This window comes from Mirounga leonina, unplaced genomic scaffold (genome assembly GCF_011800145.1).
Source record: "Mirounga leonina isolate KUSES-001 unplaced genomic scaffold, KU_Mleo_1.0 Mir_228, whole genome shotgun sequence".
Lineage (NCBI taxonomy): Eukaryota > Metazoa > Chordata > Mammalia > Carnivora > Phocidae > Mirounga > Mirounga leonina.
The window spans coordinates 196,615-219,771 of record NW_023270619.1 but is presented as its reverse complement, the minus strand read 5'-3'; the positions used below and the strand labels follow the sequence as shown (position 1 = coordinate 219,771).

Sequence of the window (23,157 nt, the reverse complement as noted above, 5' to 3'; positions counted from 1 at the left end):
AGCTCTGTTGTCTCTCAGGGTCTCCCCGGCGGCTCTAGCTGTGTTGTGTCTCAGGGTCTCCCCAGGCGGCTCTAGCTGTGTTGTGTCTCAGGGTCTCCCCAGGCGGCTCTCCCCAGGCGGCTCTAGCTGTGTTGTGTCTCAGGGTCTCCCCAGGCGGCTCTAGCTGTGTTGTCTCTCAGGGTCTCCCCAGGTGGCTCTAGCTGTGTTGTCTCTCAGGGTCTCCCCTGGCAGCTCTAGCTGTGTTGTCTCTCAGGGTCTCCCCGGCGGCTCTAGCTGTGTTGTCTCTCAGGGTCTCCTTTCTCAAGTACGGTCACTGAACGTTTGGGCCCAGCTTTCTTCCTCAGGGAGGATTTTTATGTGTCGCCCTGCTGTGAGGGAGAAATTAAGCAACACATGCCCCATGAACAGATGGTTTGTATGTGGATGGCGGTGTGGGTGCCATAGCAATAGCTTCTCTGGATGGGTCCCCACAGACACTCTTGGGGGCGCCAGAGCAGGTGGAAAGGAAGAGCTGGTATGGGACGTGGGGGCCTTAAGAGCTTGGGAGGGGATCCTATGGCCAAGGACACATTCCAAGCATGTCCCAAGGCCAAGAGAGCCTGTGGACTCTGGGTTCCCCACGTGGTTTCCTACAGGCGGAGCTTCTAGGCAAAGATTAGGGTAAGGCTGGAGAGACAGACTGGTTCCAGGTGTGGTAGTGCCTGAGAGGTGGGCAAGCTCTGTATTCTCTCCAGGTAATCTCATCAGACCCCTGACTTTAGAAACCATCACTCTACCACTGAAATTCAGATAGACCTCTCCAGTTTCCACCTCCCTCCAGCCCTCCAGATCCCTGTGCTGGCTGCCCTTGTAACATCTCCAACAACATAGCCATCTCAGAACTGAATTCCACCCCCAACCTGCTCCCCCCTTGCTTATCCCCATCCCCATCTCCTCAATAATGACAAAAATACAGGAACTGTCTTTGATTCTTCTCTGTCCCTCCTCCCTCCACATCAAATTTACCAGTGAGTTCTGCTGACTTGACCTTTAAGACAAACAGCAGAGACACCAACCTCTCTTCAGCTCCGTGAGCTCCTGTCTCCTCCTCGACCACAGCAGTAGCCTCCTCGCTGCGGTCTCCCTTGGCATCACCATGTGCAATAGACCACGTCATAGCCCTCACTATGTGGAGTGATTGGCGATCAGACTCAGAGTGAGTTCAAGAGAAATGAGGAGTAGGGGAAGTGACGCCATGTTTTTAGCCAACTCTTGGAGAGTCACTTCGAGAGGCAAATATGGGTTGGAAGGGGTGTGGGTTGGAGATGGTGAGGCATGTTTTGTTTGTTGATGGGGAGATATGGGAGAGGGAGCATGAGGTAATGCAGAGGGGGGAGGATGGCTGGGACCATCCTTTTCCCTAGTGTCTCAAGGCATGCAGCTCATCCACAGTCACAGGACAGGGGGGCCTGATTACCTGCTGCACAGGTGAGCTTTAGGTTGGTAGGCTGATGTGCCAGCCTGGGGTTAGCCCCCCTTCTCTCAATGAAGTAGGAAGGGGGCTCATCGGCTCACAACGGGGAGGGTGAATTGGTAGAAGAGAAAGTATGTCAGAGAACATGTGCCTTCTTTCTGAACCTACCATGGTGCCTTTGACCAGCTCTTCCCTCCATCTGGAATGTTCTTGCTGAGGATTTGCACATGGCTGGTGACTTTGTGACATTCAGATGGTGGCTTAAATGTCACCTCCTCAGAGAGGCTCTCCCTGACCTCAGAACCTAAAATAGCCACCCTGCTACTCACAGTCACATCACCCTATTTTAATTCTCTGACTAGGGTTTGTTACTGAGAGATATTCAGCTTGTTAATTTTCTACTTGCCTCCATGTTTATCACTGCATCTCTTAGGAGATACTAGCACATATTAGGCCCTGAACCTGCAGAGAAGTCTTCATGAATAAGCATGAGATATCCCTTTTCCTTCAGGAAAAGATGCAAATGTGTCATGATGGAATACAATAGAACCCAACTTGGGTATATAGACTTGAATAGGCCCGAGATTAAATCTGTGTGTGTGGTGTGGAGGGTGAGTGTGCATCCTGGCCCCTTGGTTTCAGCAATGGACAGCTGAAGTTACGAGTGGCGTGTACCTTCTAGGCAAAGAGAAGATCTCTGAGTTCTCCAGGCCACTCGGGACTAACTTGAACTTCCTACCAGACTTCCTTTGTTGGCTTCCTTTAGTGCACGTGGGCATAGTTAGAGGTTGTTACCATTAGTGAATATTATTTAAATATCTGAACTAAGTGTATCAAGAAAAAACCTTTAAAATAGGAGAATGGAGAGGCTGGGCTGAAAAAAAAACAACAAACCTTTAAAAGGGGAAAAATGGAAAGGCTGGGCTGTACTCTTTAAACCTTAAAGAGATGTCTGAACTGGGCCTAAGGACCTTTCTGGCTCTTCAGCTAGTGCATTTTCAATTGGGCTTAAGAGAAGACTGCTAGCCTAGGGGCAAATGTAAATAAAACCTCATGCATCTGAAACTACCTTCTGTCTTAAAATGATGGCTTATTTCTAACAACTTTAAAAAATAATCCTAAACCTTCTAGGAAAAGCTAATTAGCCAAAAAACCTTTTGATGTAGTCTCTAAAAACAAAACAGACAAAAACACCTTGTATACCCAGTTTAAAATAATGCATAGGGGCGCCTGGGTGGCTCAGCCATTAAGCGTCTGCCTTTGGCTCAGGTCATGATCCCGGGGTCCTGGGATCGAGCCCCGCATCAGACTCCCTGCTCCACGGGAAGCCTGCTTCTCCCTCTCCCACTTCTCCTGCTTGTGTTCCCTCTCTTGCTGTGTCTCTCTCTGTCAAATAAATAAAATCTTTAAAAATAAATAAATAAAGTAATGCATAGAAATATGTATATATTCTGCCCATGTGTTTCTTCCCCAAATCTCTGATGATAGTACTGATGGGCTGAAGCATTCAGGATTGAATCTGTATATCATTCTCTAAAAGGATAAAATAGGAAGTAACTGTATATCTAGTCAAGTAACCCAAGACCACTCACCCTCCCATGGCCAGGAAACACTAAAATAATGGACAGAATTTACTTCAGAAAGAAAAGGGATTTCATAAGCACTGATTGAACCACCATTTTGGTTCAAGTCATAGATACTCTCATCAAACTACCTATCACCTTGGTGGCAGACCATAAATGTGAGGAACCGAACCCAGATTGATGAAAGTTAAGATTTTGATAGATGTTTCAGTTTCTTCTTCTGTGTATAAAAAATGAGTTCATGTGGCTCAGACAAAGGACGCTGTTCAGGGTCCTTTGATTGGTGATGTTTCCTGTTTACTTCTTTAGGAAAGATCCAAGTGACTTGGGCTTTCACAAGCACTGTCAGAGACCTGGGGGGGACATAAGTGGTTGTCTGCAGTTTTCTGTTGGTTTGTGAAGTTCACCTCACTGACTGACCCATAAATTACAAACCATATAATCTGCTGGGTGGGGAGGCAGAGTTCTGGACTGCAGTGTTTTGTGTTTCTCCGTTATTTAGGCTGGAGGAGAAAAAATAGATCCAGAAGAGGTGCTGATCTACGAAGAGGATTTAGATGAAGGGGACGGTGTTGAAGGCGAGGTGGAAGAGAGCACAAAATTAAAAATGTTCCGCAGACTCGCCTCTGTGGCCTCCAAGCTTAAGGAGTTTATCGGCAACATGATCACCACCGCGGGAAAGGTCGTGGTGACGATTTTACTCGGTTCGTCAGGTGAGCGTTTCTGGCTCCGGATGGAGCACAGGTAGCACTTTGGCGAATACTGGAAGACATGGCTGAGGAGAAAATACGGGGAGAAACCATTCTGGTCTGTGACACCAAACGCATAACCGTAGCTGCTGGAAGACTGGCCACGTGTATACAGCACACACAACAGAAATCCTTTTTCCTGTTCAGCTGTAGCGTTTGGGTTTTTAGTTGGTTTCTGTCAACCTCCGTAAAGCCATCTTTTCCTATGTCTTAAGTGATGTCATGTTTTATGTGTAGATCCGAAAAACCACTCTTCTCCCCCAGAGCCCGGGAAGGGCAGTGGGCTCTGATGAGAATGTTGGTGTCCCTCTCCGGAGCCACATGTGTGCCTTCTGAAAGCATGTCTGTTTACACTGGGTCCTTAGTAATCTTAATTTAACTCTCCAGGATATACTATTTTTCTTCCTCAGATTGTAATCTTGCAGCACAGACACTCACTTCCTTTAAATCTTGGCTGCCGACCGCTTGTTCCATAATAATGTTATCTCCATCTTCTCCCTCCTTCCATCCCACTGTTGGCGCTGCCCAGAGCCGCTGGGAAGTTTAGGCCATACCTCTTCGTGGAAAGCGCACGAGATGAAACAACGTGGCTGTTTTTTCAGAGGGAAATTAAAAAGTGGGAAAGAGAATAGAATTTCTCGAGAAATATATCCCAATATTTTAACAAAGGGTCATTTCAAAATGCCCCCCACCAAGGTTTTTAAATGCCTGTCAAAGAATTACCTCACTTTACCTGCCCCCTTGTGGTAATAGTGCAAATCAAATTTTGTGGGATAGGGCAAAGTTTTAGTGAGACTTTGCCACAGATGTAATATTGTTATGAATCCTACTTAACCAAAAAAAAAGTAAGTCATTATAAAAAATGATATCAGGGAAAGTTGGAATGGACACACAAGTACTCCTGAAAAGTTGGGGGGGAAGTAGAAAGATGGAAACAGGCAAGCAAATATGCTAAATTCTATTGTATGAAAAGTAGATGTTTACTCTGCTCAAACACCGTGGGAAGAATTTCTTCATCATATTGTTTCTTTATATTTATAAATATCACTTTATGTATGACATTTTTTCACAACAAAAATAGCATAAGTTCTGATTTAATAAATAAAATGTGATTCATACTTTAATAATTTGATCCATCCCTGAAAGCATATGAAGGAAATGTCCATAATCTCCAAGAGTTACATTTCCTGAGTGGTAAATGATTTTCTGGTTCTGTGCAATTTGTCATGACCGTATCTCTTCTTCCTTAGGTATGATGTTGCCATCTTTGACCTCATCTGTGTACTTCTTTGTATTTTTGGGTCTGTGCACCTGGTGGTCCTGGTGCCGCACGTTCGATCCGTTGCTGTTCAGCTGTCTCTGTGTTCTGCTGGCTATTTTCACTGCGGGGCACTTGATTGGACTTTATTTATACCAGTTCCAATTCTTTCAAGAAGCGGTTCCACCCAATGACTACTATGCGAGGTAAGAGAAATGGTGAAGACATTTCAAGGGGAGCTAGGCCTCCTTTATGATCTTGTTTGAATTTGCAGGAGTTCTTCTCAATGCCAATTAATGCGCTCAGCAAAGTGTGGCGGGGATGGGAGAAGCAATCTAGCGCTTTCAAGTTATTGAATGACAAAATCTAGAAGGAAGTAGAAGGTCTCTTCAGACAGAGGTGCTGCTGGGACATGGAGAGAGGGGAGGCTGCTGTTTGGTCTCAGCTGTGGAAAGAGATCCCAGGAGAACATTTTAAATCAAAGAATAAAAAAAAAGTGTTAAGGCATCCAGCTGGAGGATGCTCTCACGGGCCAAATAATAGAGCATCAAAAATAATAATGACTTGATTGTAAAAATATAAAAATAAGAAGGCATGAATTCATGGGGAAAGAGAGATAGAGAGCTAATTTGCTTCAACTGAAGACAACCATTACACCAACTCCTTACTTTGAAAAATGGGAATTAAAGGTAAAGAATCCAGCATTTACTTTGACTTTTTAGAAGGAGTTCTAGGTGATTCTCATGATGAGACAAAACCCACCTTTACAGGATAACACCAGCTAATGAAAGGGGAAGGAATAATAGAATTAGAAAATTACTGTTTCTCAGTTCTTAATGAAATACTGATTCTCATTGCAAACTGAAACCATTACTTGAAAAGGTTGTTGGGCTAAAAGATGTTTGCAGAATGACAACGTATAACCTCATTGATTATTCGCCAATGGCAAAGGGAAAATCAAACCTTTGTAATGGTGATCAACACTGCAACCAGTTGATCAAACTAGTACTACCCAAAGTGGGATAGCTCAACATTTCACACTTGTGATGTGATGTAATATGAAGTATACAGCATCATATTGTTAAACTTTTAGACCTAACCCCTGATTACAGTAATTTATAAAGGATAGAAAAATAATGACTCCACAGGAAAACAATCAGAGAAATCCGAAATATGGATTCTACAAGGCAAATGATCCGATCTCTAGAAAACTCAGCATCACAAAAAGAAGTGTGTGTAGAGGCAGTGAGGGGAGGGACAGTTCCAGTTTAAAGGAGAACTGGGGAAACCCAGCAAACAGATGTGAAGCCCAATTCTAGATTACATCCTGGTTCAACCATAAATCTCTAAAAGACATTTTGAGGTTAAATGGGGGAAGTTTCAACGTTCATTGGTTATTAGCTGATTGTATAGAATCATTGTTAATTCTCAGGTGCATGATTGTTGTGTGGGCATACAAGAAAATGTATGATTGGCATTGGGTTATCCATTGTCCTGTTTTAAGTTTCTGTCTCTGTGGAAAAGTTTATAACCGGAAGTTATGGAAAAAATAAAGGGGAACAGAAATGGCGGGAGAGAATGTGAGGGGGATGAAAGCGGTGCCAGTTTCCTTGCCTCTGATGTGTCTGGGAAGTGGTGTAGGTGCTTTTTGTCCACTTGTTGAGAAATGAGAAACCTGCAATTTAAAAGAACATAAGTAATATTATCATCCTGATGATAGAGATTTGCATCATTCTTTCAAGGGATCCTTATCTGGTTTTCATGGGATAGTAAATATGAAGCAGCAATGTGTGTGTGGCCCCCCTCACCTTGCTTTTATTGATTCATGCATAAAATCTGTCTAGTTTGTAGCTATGTCTACACAATGCTAGAAAAAAATTCAAGTTCTAAAACCACTAAAACAAGTTAGTACTCAACACACGTACAACCTAATTCTAAACCCAGTTGGCATAATCTGGAGGTTTAACAAGTATAATTCAGTCTATAGAGAGAAGAAAGTTATAGACACATCAAAACTGAAGAAACACAATATGGAAACAAGCTAAGTGCCCGTTGACAGATGAATGGATAAAAAAAGATGCAGTGTATATGTACATACATACATATATCTGTATCTAAACACAATGAAATATCATTCAGCCTTAAAAAAAAAGGAAATCTTGCCACTCATGACAACGTGATGAAATTTGGGGGCATTATGCTAGTGAAATAAGTCAGACAGACTTGTCCACTTGTATATGGAATCTTAAAAGAGTCAACCCATAGAAGCAGAGTAGGGAAGTGGTTGCTGGGGGTGACATGTGGGGAGGAAGGGAGACAGGCTGGTAAAAGGATACAAACTCACTTAGGATGTGAATAAATTATGAAGATCTAATGTGTAGCAGGCCCACTATAGCTAATAGTATCTATATTGTATACTTGAAATTTGCTAAGAGAATAGATCTTAAGCAGTTTCACCAAAAAAAAGGCGGGGGGGATGATGTGAGTTCATTGGTATGTTAATTAACTTGATTGAACTAATCAAGTACACATATATGTACACATATATCAAATGATCACATTGTACACTTTAAATATATTACAATTTCATGTGTTGGTTATAACTGAGAAGCCTCTTTAATGGTGCAGATTTATGTAATGTTTATTTATTTTAGGCAGGAGTGAATAAATGCTAAATTTCAGTACAGACAGTAGTTCTAGACTAAATGAATCCTTTGGTTTCTTTTAGACGTTTAATTTTTGGTTTATTGAACATGCATAGAAAAAATGTTTTGCACTGTTGGAAGGGCTGACTTTCACGGGGTGATTTAATTGGGAATGTAAATATCTTCTACATGCCAATAATCCCCCTTCCCCCCAGTTCAAGGCTCTTTTCTGCCATCTGGAGACTGATGATGGGAAATACAGATAATATTCAGAACCACCTTGAAAACACTTTTTGTATCAAGGATCAGCTAATACATATTTTAGACTTTGTCACAATTCTTTTCAGAAGCCATCGTAATTAGCAAAAGCAGTCATGGGCAGACTTAAAAGAATGGTGCTGTCCTCTTCCAGTAAAACTTTGTGGACACTGAAGTTTGAATTTCATATTATTTTCACATTTCATGAAATATTATTTTTCTTTTGATTTTTTCCAGCCACTCAAAAATATAAAAGCAAAACAAAACAAAAAATGTGAAAACCATTGTTAGCTCATAAGCTGTAACCAAACAGGTGGTAAACAAGGCTTGCCCACCTATGATGTAGAAAATAATAGTCCTAATGAGGTAATAACATACCGTATTTATTGTTCACTCAAATTGTCACAAACAAAATTATAATTCTAATTTATTACATGTAATAATAATCACATTACATGTAATTATAATTACATTTTATGGATGATCCATTTAAACAGTTTAAAAGGTCCATTACTATAATCTCATAGAGGTAAGTCACTGAAAGTTAAGTTGCTTATTAGGGTATAGACAGTTTGAGCTAAACAATTAAATATAAATATAAATATAAATATAAATATAAATATAAATATAAATAAATATAAATATAAATATAAATATAAATACACTGCCTTGTTGTAGATTCCCATCCTCCCCCCATTCACTTGGTGATAATAAGGCATTGCATCATAGTCCTAGAAAGCTTGGAAATTAACATATCTAAAATAATAGTTTTTTTCATAAGGCATAATTCCAGTGCATTGTTATTAAACCCAAATTCTTAGTTGGTAGAAAATAAGCTGGAAAGTGGCAAAAGAAACTCATCTTGTGTGGGTATTTGTCAAAAATTTCATAACCACAGAGACTCCAGCGCATATATCCAGCTTCGGATGTGGTTGTTCTTAAAAGAATCCAAGCCATTTTTCTCCTCTCAAAAGCTTTCAAAAGCGCTCTCTGGTCAGAATTATCTTTATTTTTAGAAAAATTGAATTGATTTGCTTATCATTAGTATAATACATACTTGTTGATGATTATTTGGAAAAATATAATGAAGGATAAGGAGAACCACCTTTTAAAAATGTAATCCTAACCTCTGGAAATAAATACTGTTTATTTCTGAGTCTATATTCTTCTAGAATTTTTCCTAGGCATATATGTGCCTTTTTAAAACAAACTTTGAATCATAATGCACATACTGTTTTCTAAGGGTTGATCAAGCAAAATAAAACTTCAGAACAAATCCACATAACTGTATGTAAGTTCATGAATGTACCAGTCAACGTAATTTGTTTAATAGAATAGAGCCCTATGACAACTGCTTTTTCTGGAAGGTGTCCCTAACAAAAATGGTGAACTAAACAAAATTTGGCTTTGCTAATGCAGTGTGTAATCTCTTCCAAAGGTTTTGTATTTTCAAGGGAATTTCTATAGACAGCAAACACCTCATATTTTGAAAGACATGAAGCAAGATTAAAGGTGGTGGGCTCATGTTCAGAGTTCTCCAGTTACACCTGTGCTTATCCTCACCTGTTTTCCTACCTGTGGCGCTGGCCACGTTTATGAAGCTCTGAGTCTTGGACAATTTGCGTCCCGCAGGTTTTCTGCATTAAAAGTGCAGAAGGTGTGCAGGTGCAGAAGGGTTGGGGCCGAGAGCAGGTGGACCTGATTTGTTCTGTATCATCATGAATGGCAGGCACCTTGAAAGGCTGTAAAATGCGTTTGGATGCTATAAACTTCTACTTATTAGTGGCATGAATTAAAAACCCGTTGTAACAGTTTGGCAGCGCACCACTGACCATGTTTCCTTGTGAAGGTGATACCAAAAATAATTTTGAGTTGAACTCCGCTAAAAACAATCCTGACAAGAAGTGGGTTCTTTGTCTGTTAATCTTGAGTTATCTCGATAAAACAGGTAAAAGTTCTGATGTAGGCCAGGGTGGAAGATGTGACAGGAGACTAAAATGCCAATCGTTTTCTTAATTATGATGGAGACACTTGAAACGCTATTAATGGACATTTTGCGTATGTTACGCATTGGGATGAGTAGGTCATTCTTATAAATTGTCTATTCTGATCTTCAACTGGCTTTCGTTCCAACTCCTGAACTTTCCAAGAACATTTGCAGGAGTTAACTGCAGACATTGGACTTGTTCGCCCAAATTCAATTTCTTCATTTGCTGCCTTCTTCACTTTAAGATGTGAAGTTTGAACATGAAAGGGCGGGAAGGAATGAGAGAGATTTTTGGACCATTCTCTGTGAAAGTAGGATTCTCTATAAAATAAATATACAGCTATTTGCCCTATGTTACCCTTTTTAAGTAAATAATGATGATAAGAAAACACATTATGTTTAGTGAAGGAAAAGCTTATGTTTATTTCAGTGTTAAAACAATGTAAAAAAGAAAAAACAAAACCTAAAACTCCAACATCATGAGTTAACTATTCTATGAAAGATGTTATAAAACAAGCATTAAGAGTACAATCTCATTTATTATATTTACACTCTCTTAATGCTAGTCATAAAAATGTCAATAATATATAGGGAATAATAAAGGCCTCAATGCTGTATGTCTTTCTTCTGATTTGGGGAAGCCAGTGGGTCCTTTAGAAAAATGGAACAATGCAATCAGTTTTTCTGTTAGGTCTGCTGCAGTTTGCTTTATAAGCTGTCTGTCATTCAGGTGATTTAAAGGAACGTGCTTTTCACCCCAGCCCCAGATTGCTGTTACGCCTGCACTTTGTTGGAGTAATCTAAGGTTTCGTTACAAAAACAGCACAGAAAGACTAAATTGTTTTTAATGGAGACTAGTTGGCAAGAATTTCATCTGAAAGCGGTCCAGTGGGGGGACTAAATGTAAAGAAGGACATTTTCATGGTAAGGACTGTAAATTCACCCAAAGAAGTTAATATTTTTCCTTTACCTTTTTGTTAAAAGATGGCACTGGCAGATATCTATAGAATTATAGAGTTGGTAGGTGATATAATGAAAACCAAACTGTGGGTTTCATTCTGAAAAGATTCTTAGTGATGTGCCTTGTTCTTATGTCTCAAGCAGGGCTCACCTGCGCTTATCTGAAAGATGAAAAATAGAAGCCAGAAGAGAAATTGGCTTTCCACAAATAGGTGCAAAATCAATAGAACCCCTGAGTCCAGCTGGGCAGTTTGCCATAAACTTATGGTCACTTAGGACCACAAGTGGGTGCATTGTGGACCCAGGGTCCCTCAGAAATGGGGTGCCCTACCCAGCCAGGACACCTGGCCTTGTGTGTGGAGTAGCTCCTGCTTCTGATCAGGGGGACAAGCCTTGGCACAGGACGTCTGTCTACCCTAGGGGCCCTAAAACTTCCCACCCTCACTTTCCAGAATTTCAGCCTTGATGAAATGTTGTGGACCAAATTTCTCACCTTTTGCTTATTGAGAGCACCTCCCAGGAAGGCTCTCCTTTCCGTCTTCATGGAAAATCTGCTCTCTTCTCTGTGGGGACTAGACAGTGGCTGACCTGAGAGTGCCGTCGTCTCATTCTATCAGGTTCATACATGCAAGAGCAGCCCCCCTGCATCCACGCTGCAACAGGGCAGGACCTTTCTGCCCCAGTGCTATCCCGGTGATCAAGGACAAAGTGGGGCTCCATTCTCTTATGATAGATATTGAGAGGATTGTGCTAAAGCTTGCAAACTCATTCTCTGGAGTCCAACACCTCGGGATTGAATCTTGGCCCCATTACTTTCTAGACAGAGCATCTGGGCACCACGTTACCTCATGCTCTGTGCTTGGGTTTCCCTACCTACAAAATAGGGACCAGAATAGTGCTTGTCTCCAAGAGGAGTCATAAATAGGAGAATACTCACCAAATGCTGGGCCCTGTGGGGCTTGTATTTAAAAGCACCTGATTTTATTGTTGTAGACATCATATTAACATACATAAAATAGTTTTCTTATTCAAACTGACTTCCCCATATCTGACAGTGTAGCTTATCTGGCACCTCAGCTGCTGTTCCCTGAGAACACTGAGCTACTCTGCCCCTTGTGCTGTTTCCTTCACGGGAAATGTCCTACTTCCTCATCCCACTGGCTCCTACTCTTTCCTCCAAACCCAGCACATGCACCTCCTTGTGGAACCTTCCATGTTTCCTTCTGTGAAGCACAGAAGAATTACTCTATGCAAACTTGCTTCCTTGCACTTGCTGCACTGGACCATAGTGATCAGCTGTGACTGTGTCTCCCTGCTAGGGATGGGTTTGGTGGCCCGGGTACCCTCAGGCTCTAACGCTGCTGATCACACTGCTTTCAGGAAATCTCTGTTCAGTCTCGTTTCTGCTCTGTCTCCTGTAACCCTTGCATTTCGTTTCCTTGTGCACCAAGAAAAAGTAAAACTTGTTTAGGCTTTTCCTGAACTTGAAGCCGCAGATGGGGCCGCCTGCTATGCAATGTATGGGGTGATTATTTCCCCAAGAGGTCACTCTCAGTGTCCGGGCGCCCACAGCAGTCCCACTGCGCTGCTCTGTGGTACCTTGTCCCCAGTTAGTGAATGTCAAGTTCAGCGAGAAACTAAGGAGGCTACAGTACATGTGGTTCCTTACTTGTGGTGTTGGCAAATATTTAGTTTTTGCTTGAGAAAAAAATGATGGTTTTGCTTTTGTTTATTTACAAAATTCAAAAGTAGCTTTATCCCTGATGGTTAAAGTTAATTAATATGGTTAATGTAGAAAGTAGCTTTCACTTTTTTTTTTTTTAAAAGATTTTATTTATTTATTCATGAGAGACAGAGAGAGAGAGGCAGAGGGAGAAGCAGGCTCCCAAGGAGCAGGGAGCCCGATGCGGGACTCGATCCCAGGACCCTGGGATCATGACCTGAGCCGAAGGCAGACGCTTAACCATCTGAGCCACCCAGGCGCCCAGTAGCTTTCACTTTTGAAGAAATTAGAGATTTCTATTTCTGTTCATACTCAGTGTTTCTCAGGGACCCAGTTTATCTCTTATTTTTGAGAGACTTCGGTTTATGTTTTTTTAATTTCTTTGCTCTTTGTCTTCAAAATGGGAGAGCCGTGGTGAATATTGATGCAGTGATGTGTACAAGGGTCTGCCCAGGCCTGGCAATCAGAAGGCGATTAAGAAATGTTAGTTCTACTTTTCTCTGTAGGTTTTGTGTAGAAGGCATATACAGCATGATTTTTTTTTCCCTCAGTTTTAATGAAAAATATTTGACATACATCACTGTATAAGTTTAAGGCATACAGACAGCATGGTCGTAGGATTTATATATATTATGAAGTGATTACCACAATAGGTTCGACGAACATCGTCTTTTCATGTAGATAAAATAAACAGAAAAGACGGACTGTTATCATACTGTTTTGATGACTATAGATTTATAGTATAGCTTGAAATAAGGAAGTGTGGTGCCTCCTGCTTTGTTCTTCTTTCTCAGGACTTCTTTGGCTATTTGGGGTTTTTTGTGATTCCATATATATTTTAGGAGTGTTTTATCTATTTCTGTAAAAAATTCCATTGGAATCTTGATAGGGATTGCATTAAGTCATAGATGGCTTTCAGTAGTATTGACATTTTAACAATATTCATTCTTCCAATCCATGAATATGGGATATCTTTCCACTTATTTGTATCTGTTTAGGAATCTTTCATCAATGTCTTATAGCTTTCCTACAAGAGATCTTATACCTCCTTAGTTAAATTTGTTCCTGGTATTTTATTGTTTTTGATGCTATCATAAATGGAAGCAATGTCTTTTTTTTTTTTTTTCCAGAAAATTAGTTGTAGGGGCACCTGAGTGGCTCAGTCATTAAGTGTCGCCTTCAGCTCAGGTCATGATTCCAGGGTCCTGGGATTGAGCCCTTATTGGGCTCCCTGCTCAGCAGGAAGCCTGCTTCTCCCTCTACCACTTCCCCTGCTTGTGTTCTCTCGCTGTCTCTCTCTCTGTCAAATAAATTTTTTAAAAAACTTTTTTAAAAAGAAAGAAAATTAATTGTTAGTGTATAGAAACTTTACTGGCTTTTGTATGTTAATTTGTGTCCTGCAACTTTACTGAATTCATTATTTGTATCTGACAGTTTTTCACTGAGTCTTTAGGATTTGTCTATACTATATCAGTCTTTAGGATTTTCTATGTATATATGGAATTTTGTATATATATATTATTTATTTATTTATGTAATTTATTTACTATATAATATAGTAAATAGAGACAATTTTATTTCTTCCTTACCAATTTTGATATGTTTTATTTCTTTTTCTTGCCCGATTGCTGTAGCTAGGACTTCTAGTACTATGTCAAATAGATGTGGTAAGAGTGGGAAGCTTGTCTTATTTCTGATCTTTTCATCCTGGAGTATGATATTAGATGTGAGCTTTCACATATGACCTATATTATGTTGAAATATGTTCCTTCCATGACTAATTTGTTAAGAGTTTTCATCATGAATGGATGTTTAATTTTGTCAAATGCTTTTTCTGTGTCTATTGAGATGATCATGTGGTCATATGGTTATTTTATTTTTTCATTTTATTAATGTGATGTATCACAATGATTGATTTGAGTATGTTGAACCATCCTTGCATCCCTGGGAGAGATCCCATTTGATCATGATAAATGATCTTTCAATGCCACTGAATTCAGTTTGCTAGTATTTTATTGAGAATTGTTAAGTCAGTATTCATCAGAGATAATGGCCTATAGTTTCTTTTTCTAGTAGTGTCCTTTTCTGGTTTTGGTAATGTTGGTTTCATAAAATGAATTTCAAAGTATTCCCTCCTCTTTGGTTTTTTTGGAAGAGTTTAAGAAAGATTGGTGTTCATTCTTCTTTAAATGTTTGGTAAAATTCACCAGTGAAGCCCATCTGGTCCTGGACTTTTGTTTGTTGAAAGATTTTTTATTACTGATTGTATTTCCTTATTATGTCTATTCAGATTTTTTAGTTCTTCCTGATTCAATCTTGGTAATTTGTATATTTCTAACAGTTTTTCCAATTCTTCTAGGTTGTCCAGTTTGTCATTGTGTAGTTGTTTATAGTAGCCTCTTATGATTCTTTGATTTCCTATGTTATCTTTTTCATTTATAATTTTGTTGATTTGGGTCCTTTCTCTTCTTTCCTTGTTTAGTCTAGCTAAAGGTTTGTAAATTTTGTTCTTTTCAAAGAACCAACGTTCAGTTTGGTTAATCTTTTCTATTGTTTTTAAATTTTTCATTTATTTATGTTCTAATCTTTATTATGTCCTTTCTTCTGCTAGCTTTGAGATACATTTGCTCTTCTCTTCCCTGTTCTTTAAGGTGTCAAGTTAGGTTGTTTATTTGGAATCTTTATGCCTTTTAAAGTGTGCATTTATTGCTATGAACTTCCCTCTTAGAACTGTTTTTCCTGCACTCATGTGTTTTGGGATGTTGTATTTCCACTTTCATTTGTTTCAAGAAAGTTTTTTTTATTTCCTCTTTAATTTCTTCTTTCATCCATTGGTTGTTCAAGAGAGTGTTGCTTAATTTCCATGTGTTCATGAATTTTCCAATTTTCCTTTTGTTGATTTCTAGTGTTATGCCATTGTGGTCAGAGAAGATACTTGGTATGCTTTCAGTCTTCTTAAATTTTCTAAGACTTGTTTTGTTGCCTAACATATGGTCTGTCCTAGAAAATGTTCCATGTGCACTTGAGAATATTTATTCTGCTTTTGTTGAATGGAATGCTCTGTATATGTCTGTTATGTCCATTTGGTCTACAGTGTTGTTCAAATCTGCTGTTTCCTTATTGATTCTGTGACTGGATGATCTCTCCATTATTGAGAGTGAGATAACAAAATCACCAACTATTATTCTATTACTGTTTCCTTCTCCTTTGAGCTCTGTTACTTTTGCTTTATATATTTAAATGCTCTAAAGTTGGGGTCATAAATATCTACTATTATTATATCTTCTTCTTGATGGATTCACAACTTTATGATTATATAATGACCTTCTTTGTCTCTTTTTAACATTTTTTTAAATTTTTTATTGTTATGTTAATCACCATACATTACATCATTAGTTTTTGATGTAGTGTTCCATGATTCATCATTTCCATACAACACCCAGTGCTCCATGCACAACATGCCCTCCTTAATATCCATCACCACACTAACCCATCCTCCCACACCCCTCCCCTCTAGAACCCTCAGTTTGGTGTTCAGAGTCCATCGTCTCTGATGGTTCATCTCCCCCACCGATTCCCCCCCTTCATTCTTCCCCTCCTGCTATCCTCTTTTTTTTTTTGAACATATACTGCATTATTTGTTTCAGAAGTACAGATCTGTGATTCAACAGTCTTGCAAAATTCACAGCACTCACCATAGCACATACCCTCCCCAATGTCTATCACCCAGCCACCCCATCCCTCCCACCCCCCACAATTCCAGCAACCCTCAGTTTGTTTCCTGAGATTAAGAATTCCTCATATCAGTGAGGTCATATGATACATGTCTTTCTCTGATTGACTTATTTCCCTCAGCATAACACCCTCCAGTTCCATCCACGTCATTGCAAATGGCAAGATCTCATTCCTTTTGATGGCTGCATAATATTCCACTGTATATATATACCACTCTTCTATATCCATTCATCTGTTGATGGACGTCTTGGCTCTTTCCACAGTTTGGCTATTGGGGACATTGCTGCTATAAACATGGGGGTGCACATACCCATTTGGATCCCTACATTTGTATCTTTGGGGTAAATACCCAGTAGTGCAATTGCTGGGTCATATGGTAGCTCTATTTTCAACTTTCTGAGGAACCTCCATACTGTTTTCCAGAATGGCTGCACCAGCTTGCATTCCCACCAGCAGTGTAGGAGGGTTCCCCTTTCTCCGCATCCCCACCAACATTTGTCATTTCCTGACTTGTTAATTTTAGCCATTCTGACTGGTGTGAGGTGGTATCTCATTGAGGTTTTGATTTGGATTTCCCTGACGCCGAGCGATGTTGAGTACTTTTTCACGTGTCTGTTGGCCATTTGGATGTCTTCTTTGGAAAAATGTCTGTTCATGTCTTCTGCCCATTTCTTAATTGGATCATTTGTTCTTTGGATGTTGACTTTAAGAAGTTCTTTATAGATTTTGGATACTAGCCCTTTATCTGATATGTCATTTGCAAATATCTTCTCCCATTCTGTCTGTTGTCTTTTAGTTTTGTTGACTGTTTCTTTTGCTGTGCAAAAGCTTTTTATCTTGATGAAGTCCCAATAGTTTATTTTTGCCCTTGCTTCCCTTGCCTTTGGCAATGTTTCTAGGAAGACGTTGCTGCGGATGAGGTCAAAGAGGTTGCTGCCTGTGTTCTCCTTTAGGATTTTGATGGACTCCTGTCTCACATTGAGGTCTTTCAACCATTTGGAGTCTATTTTTGTGTGTGGTGTAAGGAAATGGTCCAGTTTCATTCTTCTGAGTGTGGCTGTCCAATTTCCCCAACACCATTTGTTGAAGAGACTATCTTTTTGCCATTGGACATTCTTTCCTGGTTTGTCAAAGATTAGTTGACCATAGAGTTGAGGGTCCATTTCTGGGCTCTCTATTCTGTTCCATTGATCTATGGGTCTGTTTTTGTGCCAGTACCATACTGTCTTGATGATGACAGCTTTGTAATAGAGCTGGAAGTCTGGAATTGTGATGCCGCCAGCTTTGCTTTTCTTTTTCAACATTCCTCTGGCTATGCGGGGTCTTTTCTGGTTCCATACAAATTTTAAGATTATTTGTTCCATTTCTTTGAAAAAAGTGGATGGTATTTTGATGGGGATTGCATTGAATGTGTAGATTGCTCTAGGTAGCATGGACATCTTCACAATATTTGTTCTTCCAGTCCATGAGCATGGAACGTTTTTCCAATTCTTTGTGTCTTCCTCAATTTCTTTCAAGAGTATTTTATAATTTTCTGAGTACAGATCCTTTGCCTCTTTGGTTAGATTTATTCCTAGGTATCTTATGGTTTTGGGTGCAATTGTAAATGGGATCGACTCCTTCATTTCTCTTTCTTCTGACTTGTTGTTGGTGTATAGGAATGCCACTGATTTCTGTGCATTGATTTTATATCCTGCCACTTGACTGAATTCCTGTATGAGTTCTAGCAGTTTTGGGGTGGAGTCTTTTGGATTTTCCATGTAAAGTATCATATCATCTGCAAAGAGTGAGAGTTTGACTTCGTCTTTGCCAATTCAGATGCCTTTTATTTCTTTTTGTTGTCTGATTGCTGTGGCTAGGGCTTCTAGTACTATGTTGAATAGCAGTGGTGATAGTGGACATCCCTGCCACGTTCCTGACCTTGGGGGGGAAAGCTCTCAGTTTTTCCCCATTGAGAATGATATTCGCTGTGGGTTTTTCATAGATGGCTTTTATGATATTGAGGTATGTACCCTCTATTCCTATACTCTGAAGAGTTTTGATCAAGAAAGGATGCTGTACTTTGTCAAATGCTTTTTCTGCATCTATGGAGAGGATCATATGATTCTTGTTCTTTCTTTTGTTAATGTATTGTATCATGTTGATTGATTTGCAGATGTTGAACCAACCTTGCAGCCCAGGGATAAATCCCACTTGGTCGTGGTGAATAATCCTTTTAATGTACTGTTGGATCCTATTGGCTAGTATTTTGGTGAGAATTTTTGCATCCATGTTCATCAAGGATATTGGTCTGTAATTCTCCTTTTTGATGGGGTCTTTGTCTCATAAAACAATTTTGGAAGTTTTCCTTCCATTTTATTTTTTGGAACAGTTTCAGAATAGGTATTAATTCTTCTTTAAATGTTTGGTAGAATTCCCCTGGAAGCCATCTGGCCATGGGCTTTTGTTTGTTGGGAGATTTTTGATGACTGCTTCAATTTCCTTAGTGGTTATAGGTCTGTTCAGGTTTTCTATTTCTTCCTGGTTCAGTTTTGGTGGTTGGTACATCTCTAGGAATGCATCCATTTCTTCCAGGTTATCGAATTTTCTGGCATAGAGTTGCTCATAATATGTTCTTATAATTGTTTGTATTTCCTGGGTGTAGGTTGTGATCTCTCCTCTTTCATTCATGATTTTGTTGATTTGGGTCACTTCTCTTTTCTTTTTGATAAGTCTGGCCAGGGGTTTATCAATCTTGTTAATTCTTTAAAAGTACCAGCTCCTAGTTTTGTTGATCTGTTCTACTGTTCTTTTGGTTTCTATTTCATTGATTTCTGCTCTGATCTTTATTCTTTCTCTTCTCCTGCTGGGTTTAGGCTTTATTTGCTGTTCTTTCTCCAGCTCCTTTAGGTGTAGGGTTAGGTTGTGTACTTGAGACCTTTTTTGTTTCTTGAGAAAGGCTTGTATTGCTATATACTTTCCTCTTAGGACTGCCTTTGCTGCATCCCAAACATTTTGAACAGTTGTGTTTTCATTTTCATTGGTTTCCATGAATTTTTTTAATTTTTCTTTAATTTCCTGGTTGACCCATTCATACTTTAGTAGGATGCTCTTTAGCCTCCATGTATTTGAATTCTTTCCGACTTTACTCTTTGATGAGTTCTACTTTCAAAGCATTGTGGTCTGGAAATAGGCAGGGAATGAGCCCAATCTTTTGGTACCTGTTGAGACCTGATTTATGACCTAGGATGTGATCTATTCTGGAGAATGTTCCATGGGCGCTAGAGAAGAATGTGTATTCCATTGCTTTGGGATGGAATGTTCTGAATATGTCTGTGAAGTCCATTTGGTCCAGTGTGCCCTTTAAAGTCTTTATTTCCTTGTGGATCTTCTGCTTAGATGATCTATTTCAGTGAGGGGGGTGTTAAAGTCCCCCACTATTATTGTATTGTTGTCGATGTGTTTCTTTGCTTTTATTATTAATTGGCTTATATAATTGGCTGCTCCCATGTAAGGGGCATAAATATTTACAATTCTTAGATCTTCTTGTTAGATAGACCCTTTAAGTAGGATATAGTGTCCTTCCTCATCTCTTATTACAGTCTTTGTTTTAAAATCTAATTTGTCTGATATAAGGATTGCCACCCCAGCTTTCTTTTGGTGTCGTTAGCATGGTAAATGGTTTTCCACCCCCTCACTTTCAATCTGGGGGTGTCTTTGAGTCTAAAATGAGTCTCTTGCAGACAGCATATCAATGGATCTTGTTTTTTAATCCAATCTGATAGCCTGTGTCTTTGGATTGGTGCATTTAGCCCATTTACCTTCAGGGTAACTATTGAAAGATATGAATTTAGTGTCACTGTATTGCCTATAAGGTGACTGCCACCATGTTCTTTTCTGGTCTACATTGCTTTTAGGCTCTCTCTTTGCTTAGAGGACCCCTTTTAATATTTCTTGTAGGGCTGGTTTTATGTTTGCAAATTCCTTTAGTTTTTGTTTGTCCTGGAAGCTTTTTATCTCTCCTTCTATTTTCAATGACAGCCTAGCTGGATATAGTATTTTTGGCTGCATATTTTTCTCATTTAGTGCTCTGAATATATCCTGCCATTCCTTTCTGGCCTGCCAGGTCTCTGTGGATAGGTCTTTTGCCAATCTAATGTTTCTACCATTGTAGGTTATATATCTCTTCTCCCGAGCTGCTTTCAGGATTTTCTCTTTGTCTCTGAGACTCATAAGTTTTACTATTAGATGTTGGGTGTTGACCTATTTTTATTGATTTTGAGTGGGGTTCTCTCTGCCTCCTGGATTTTGATGCCTCTTTCCTTCCCCAAATTAGGGGAAGTTCTCTGCTATAATTTGCGCCAATATAACTTCTGCCCCTCTCTCTCTTTCTTCTTCTTCTGGGATCCCAATTATTCTAATATTGTTTCATCTTATGGTATCACTTATCTCTTGAATTCTGCCCTCATGATCCAGTAGTTGTTTATCTCTCTTTTTCTCAGCTTCTTTATTTTCCACCATTTGGTCTTCTATATCACTGTTTCTCTCTTCTGCCTCATTTATCCTAGCAGTGAGAGCCTCCATTTTTTATTTCACCTCATTGATAGCCTTTTTGAGTTCGACTTGGTTAGATTTTAGTTCTTTTATTTCTCCAGAAAGGATTTCTCTAATACCTTCCATACTTTTTTCAAGCCCAGCTAGTATCTTTATAATCATCATTCTGAACTCTAGTTCTGATATCTTACTATTGTCCGTATTGATTAGGTCCCTGGCAGTCAGTACTGCCTCTTGCTCTTTTTTTGAGGTGATTTTTTCCATCTTGTCATTTTGTCCAGAGGACAATAGATGAATGAGAGAACAAAATGCTAATAGGGTAACAACGACCCCAGAAAAAACATACACTAAACAAATCAGAAGAGACCTGAAACCAGGGGAAAAGAAAGGGAAAGAAAGAAGAGGGAAAAAAAAGAAAAGATAAACAAAAAAAGAATATGATCAAATATGATCAGGCTGGTGCATATCAGTGCCATACACTAGATTTTGGGTGTATTTTGGTCTGTTAGAAGAAAGTGCCTCCCACTTTTAAAGTGTTTTAAAGAAAGAAAAACTTATATATGTACAAAAATAAGGGTTGATACGATGAAGGGATGGAATATGACTGTAAAGATGAAAATTATAAAAAATTTTATAAAAGGAATTGATAAGAAGTTGTTTGAAAAAAGAAAGAAGAGGATTTAAAAAATAAAAAGGAAAAAAAAGGGAGAGAATGTGATCAGGCAGGAGAGTAGAACAAAGCCATACACTAGAGACTTAGGGTATATTTTGATCTGTTAGAAGAAACTGTATCTCAAACTTTTAAAGAGAGAACAACATATATATATGCCAAAAATAAGGGTAACTACTCAGAAGGGATAGAATATGACTCTAAAAATGAAAAATAAAAATGTTTTTTTAAAAAAACGGATTGATAAGATGTTGGTGAAAAAGGGAAAAAGAAAAATTCAAAAAAAAAAAAAAAGACTGTTAAAAAAAATTAACTTTGAAAGATTAAAGAATCAGGGGGGAAAAGCCATGAATTCTATGTGCTGTATTCCCCTAGCGCTGGAGTTCTTCCATTCTCATTGATCAGTAAACTTGGTCTTGGCTGGCTGTTCCTGCTGATCTTCTGGGGGAGGGGCCTGTTGTCGTGGTTCCTAAATATCTTTGCAAGAGGCGGAATTGCCCCACCCTTGCTGGGTAGGGCTAAGTAATCTGCTCGGGTTTCCTCTTGGGAGCTTTTGTTACCTGCAAGTTTTCAGTACAGCTTTGGAGGCCAAGAGTGAAAATGGTGGCCTCCCAATCTCCACCCCGGAGGAGCTGAGAACTCGGGGCCCCACTCCTCAGTGTGCCCCCAGAGAAAAGCAATCACTCCCATCTCCCTGGTCTCCGGCCACACTCTTTGCTCACCCGGCCTGTGACCGAGCATTTCTATCTCTGGCACCCAACCCCATCTGGTCTCCAAACCCAGCAGATCCCTGCGTTGTGCTCCTGTGCCACTCCTCCCGGGGGAGGAAGGGGAGTCTCCCCGGATCTGCCGCTTGTTGGGTCCCTGCTGGAGGAGCAGGGGCCCGACTGTGCAGCAGATCATGGTTTATGGCAACCCCGAGCTGAGAGCCCACTCCTCTGCTCCGTCTCTGCAGCCGGTTTCCCCGCTCCAATACCTGGGAGCTCTACCGTACTCAGGCACCCCCGGTCTTTCTGTGACCCCGAGGGTCCTGAGATCACACTGTCCCAGCGAGGGTTCCACTTCCCACTTAGCCACTGGAGTGACGTCCCTCAGTGGAGCTGACTTCTAAAAGTTCTGATTTTGTGCTCCGCTGCTCTATCACTTGCCAGAAGCAGTATTCAGAGGCCCCCTCCCCTGCCGTCTGTCCTCCCGAATATCACCTCAGATTCACTTCTCTGCATGTCCTCCCTTCCAGAAAGCGGTCGCTTTTCTGTTCAGAGAGTTCCTGCTATTCTTTTCTTTGATCTCCTGTTGAGTTCGTAGGTGTTCAGAATGGTTTGATCCCTATCCAGCTGAATTCCTGGGACCAGATGAAATCCAGGTCTCCTACTCCTCTGCCATCCTGCTCCGCCCCCCTCTTTTAACCATTTTTTTTAAAGATTTTATTTATTAACTTTTCAGAGCGAGAGAGAGAGAGAGAGAACGAGAGTGCATAAGCAAGGGGAAGCGGCAGAGACATATGAAGAAGCAGGCTCCCTGGTGGGCAAGGAGCCCTATGCGGGACTGGATTCCAGGACCCTGGGCCCATGACCTGACCAAAGGCAGATGCTTAACCCACTGA

The 23,157-nt window shown here is 40.0% G+C and overlaps 1 protein-coding gene across 3 annotated transcripts in view; it reads left to right on the top strand.

Moving 5' to 3' along the window:
- The window catches only part of PIEZO2 (piezo type mechanosensitive ion channel component 2), a 510,005-nt gene that overhangs the window by 299,288 nt on the left and 187,560 nt on the right, over nt 1-23,157 (top strand). For all 3 annotated transcript variants that reach the window (XM_035029291.1, XM_035029293.1, XM_035029292.1), the window contains exons 6-7: nt 3,539-3,749; nt 5,036-5,249. In XM_035029291.1, the coding sequence (XP_034885182.1) occupies nt 3,539-3,749; nt 5,036-5,249 (425 nt within the window). The remainder of the gene's footprint in view (nt 1-3,538; nt 3,750-5,035; nt 5,250-23,157) is intronic.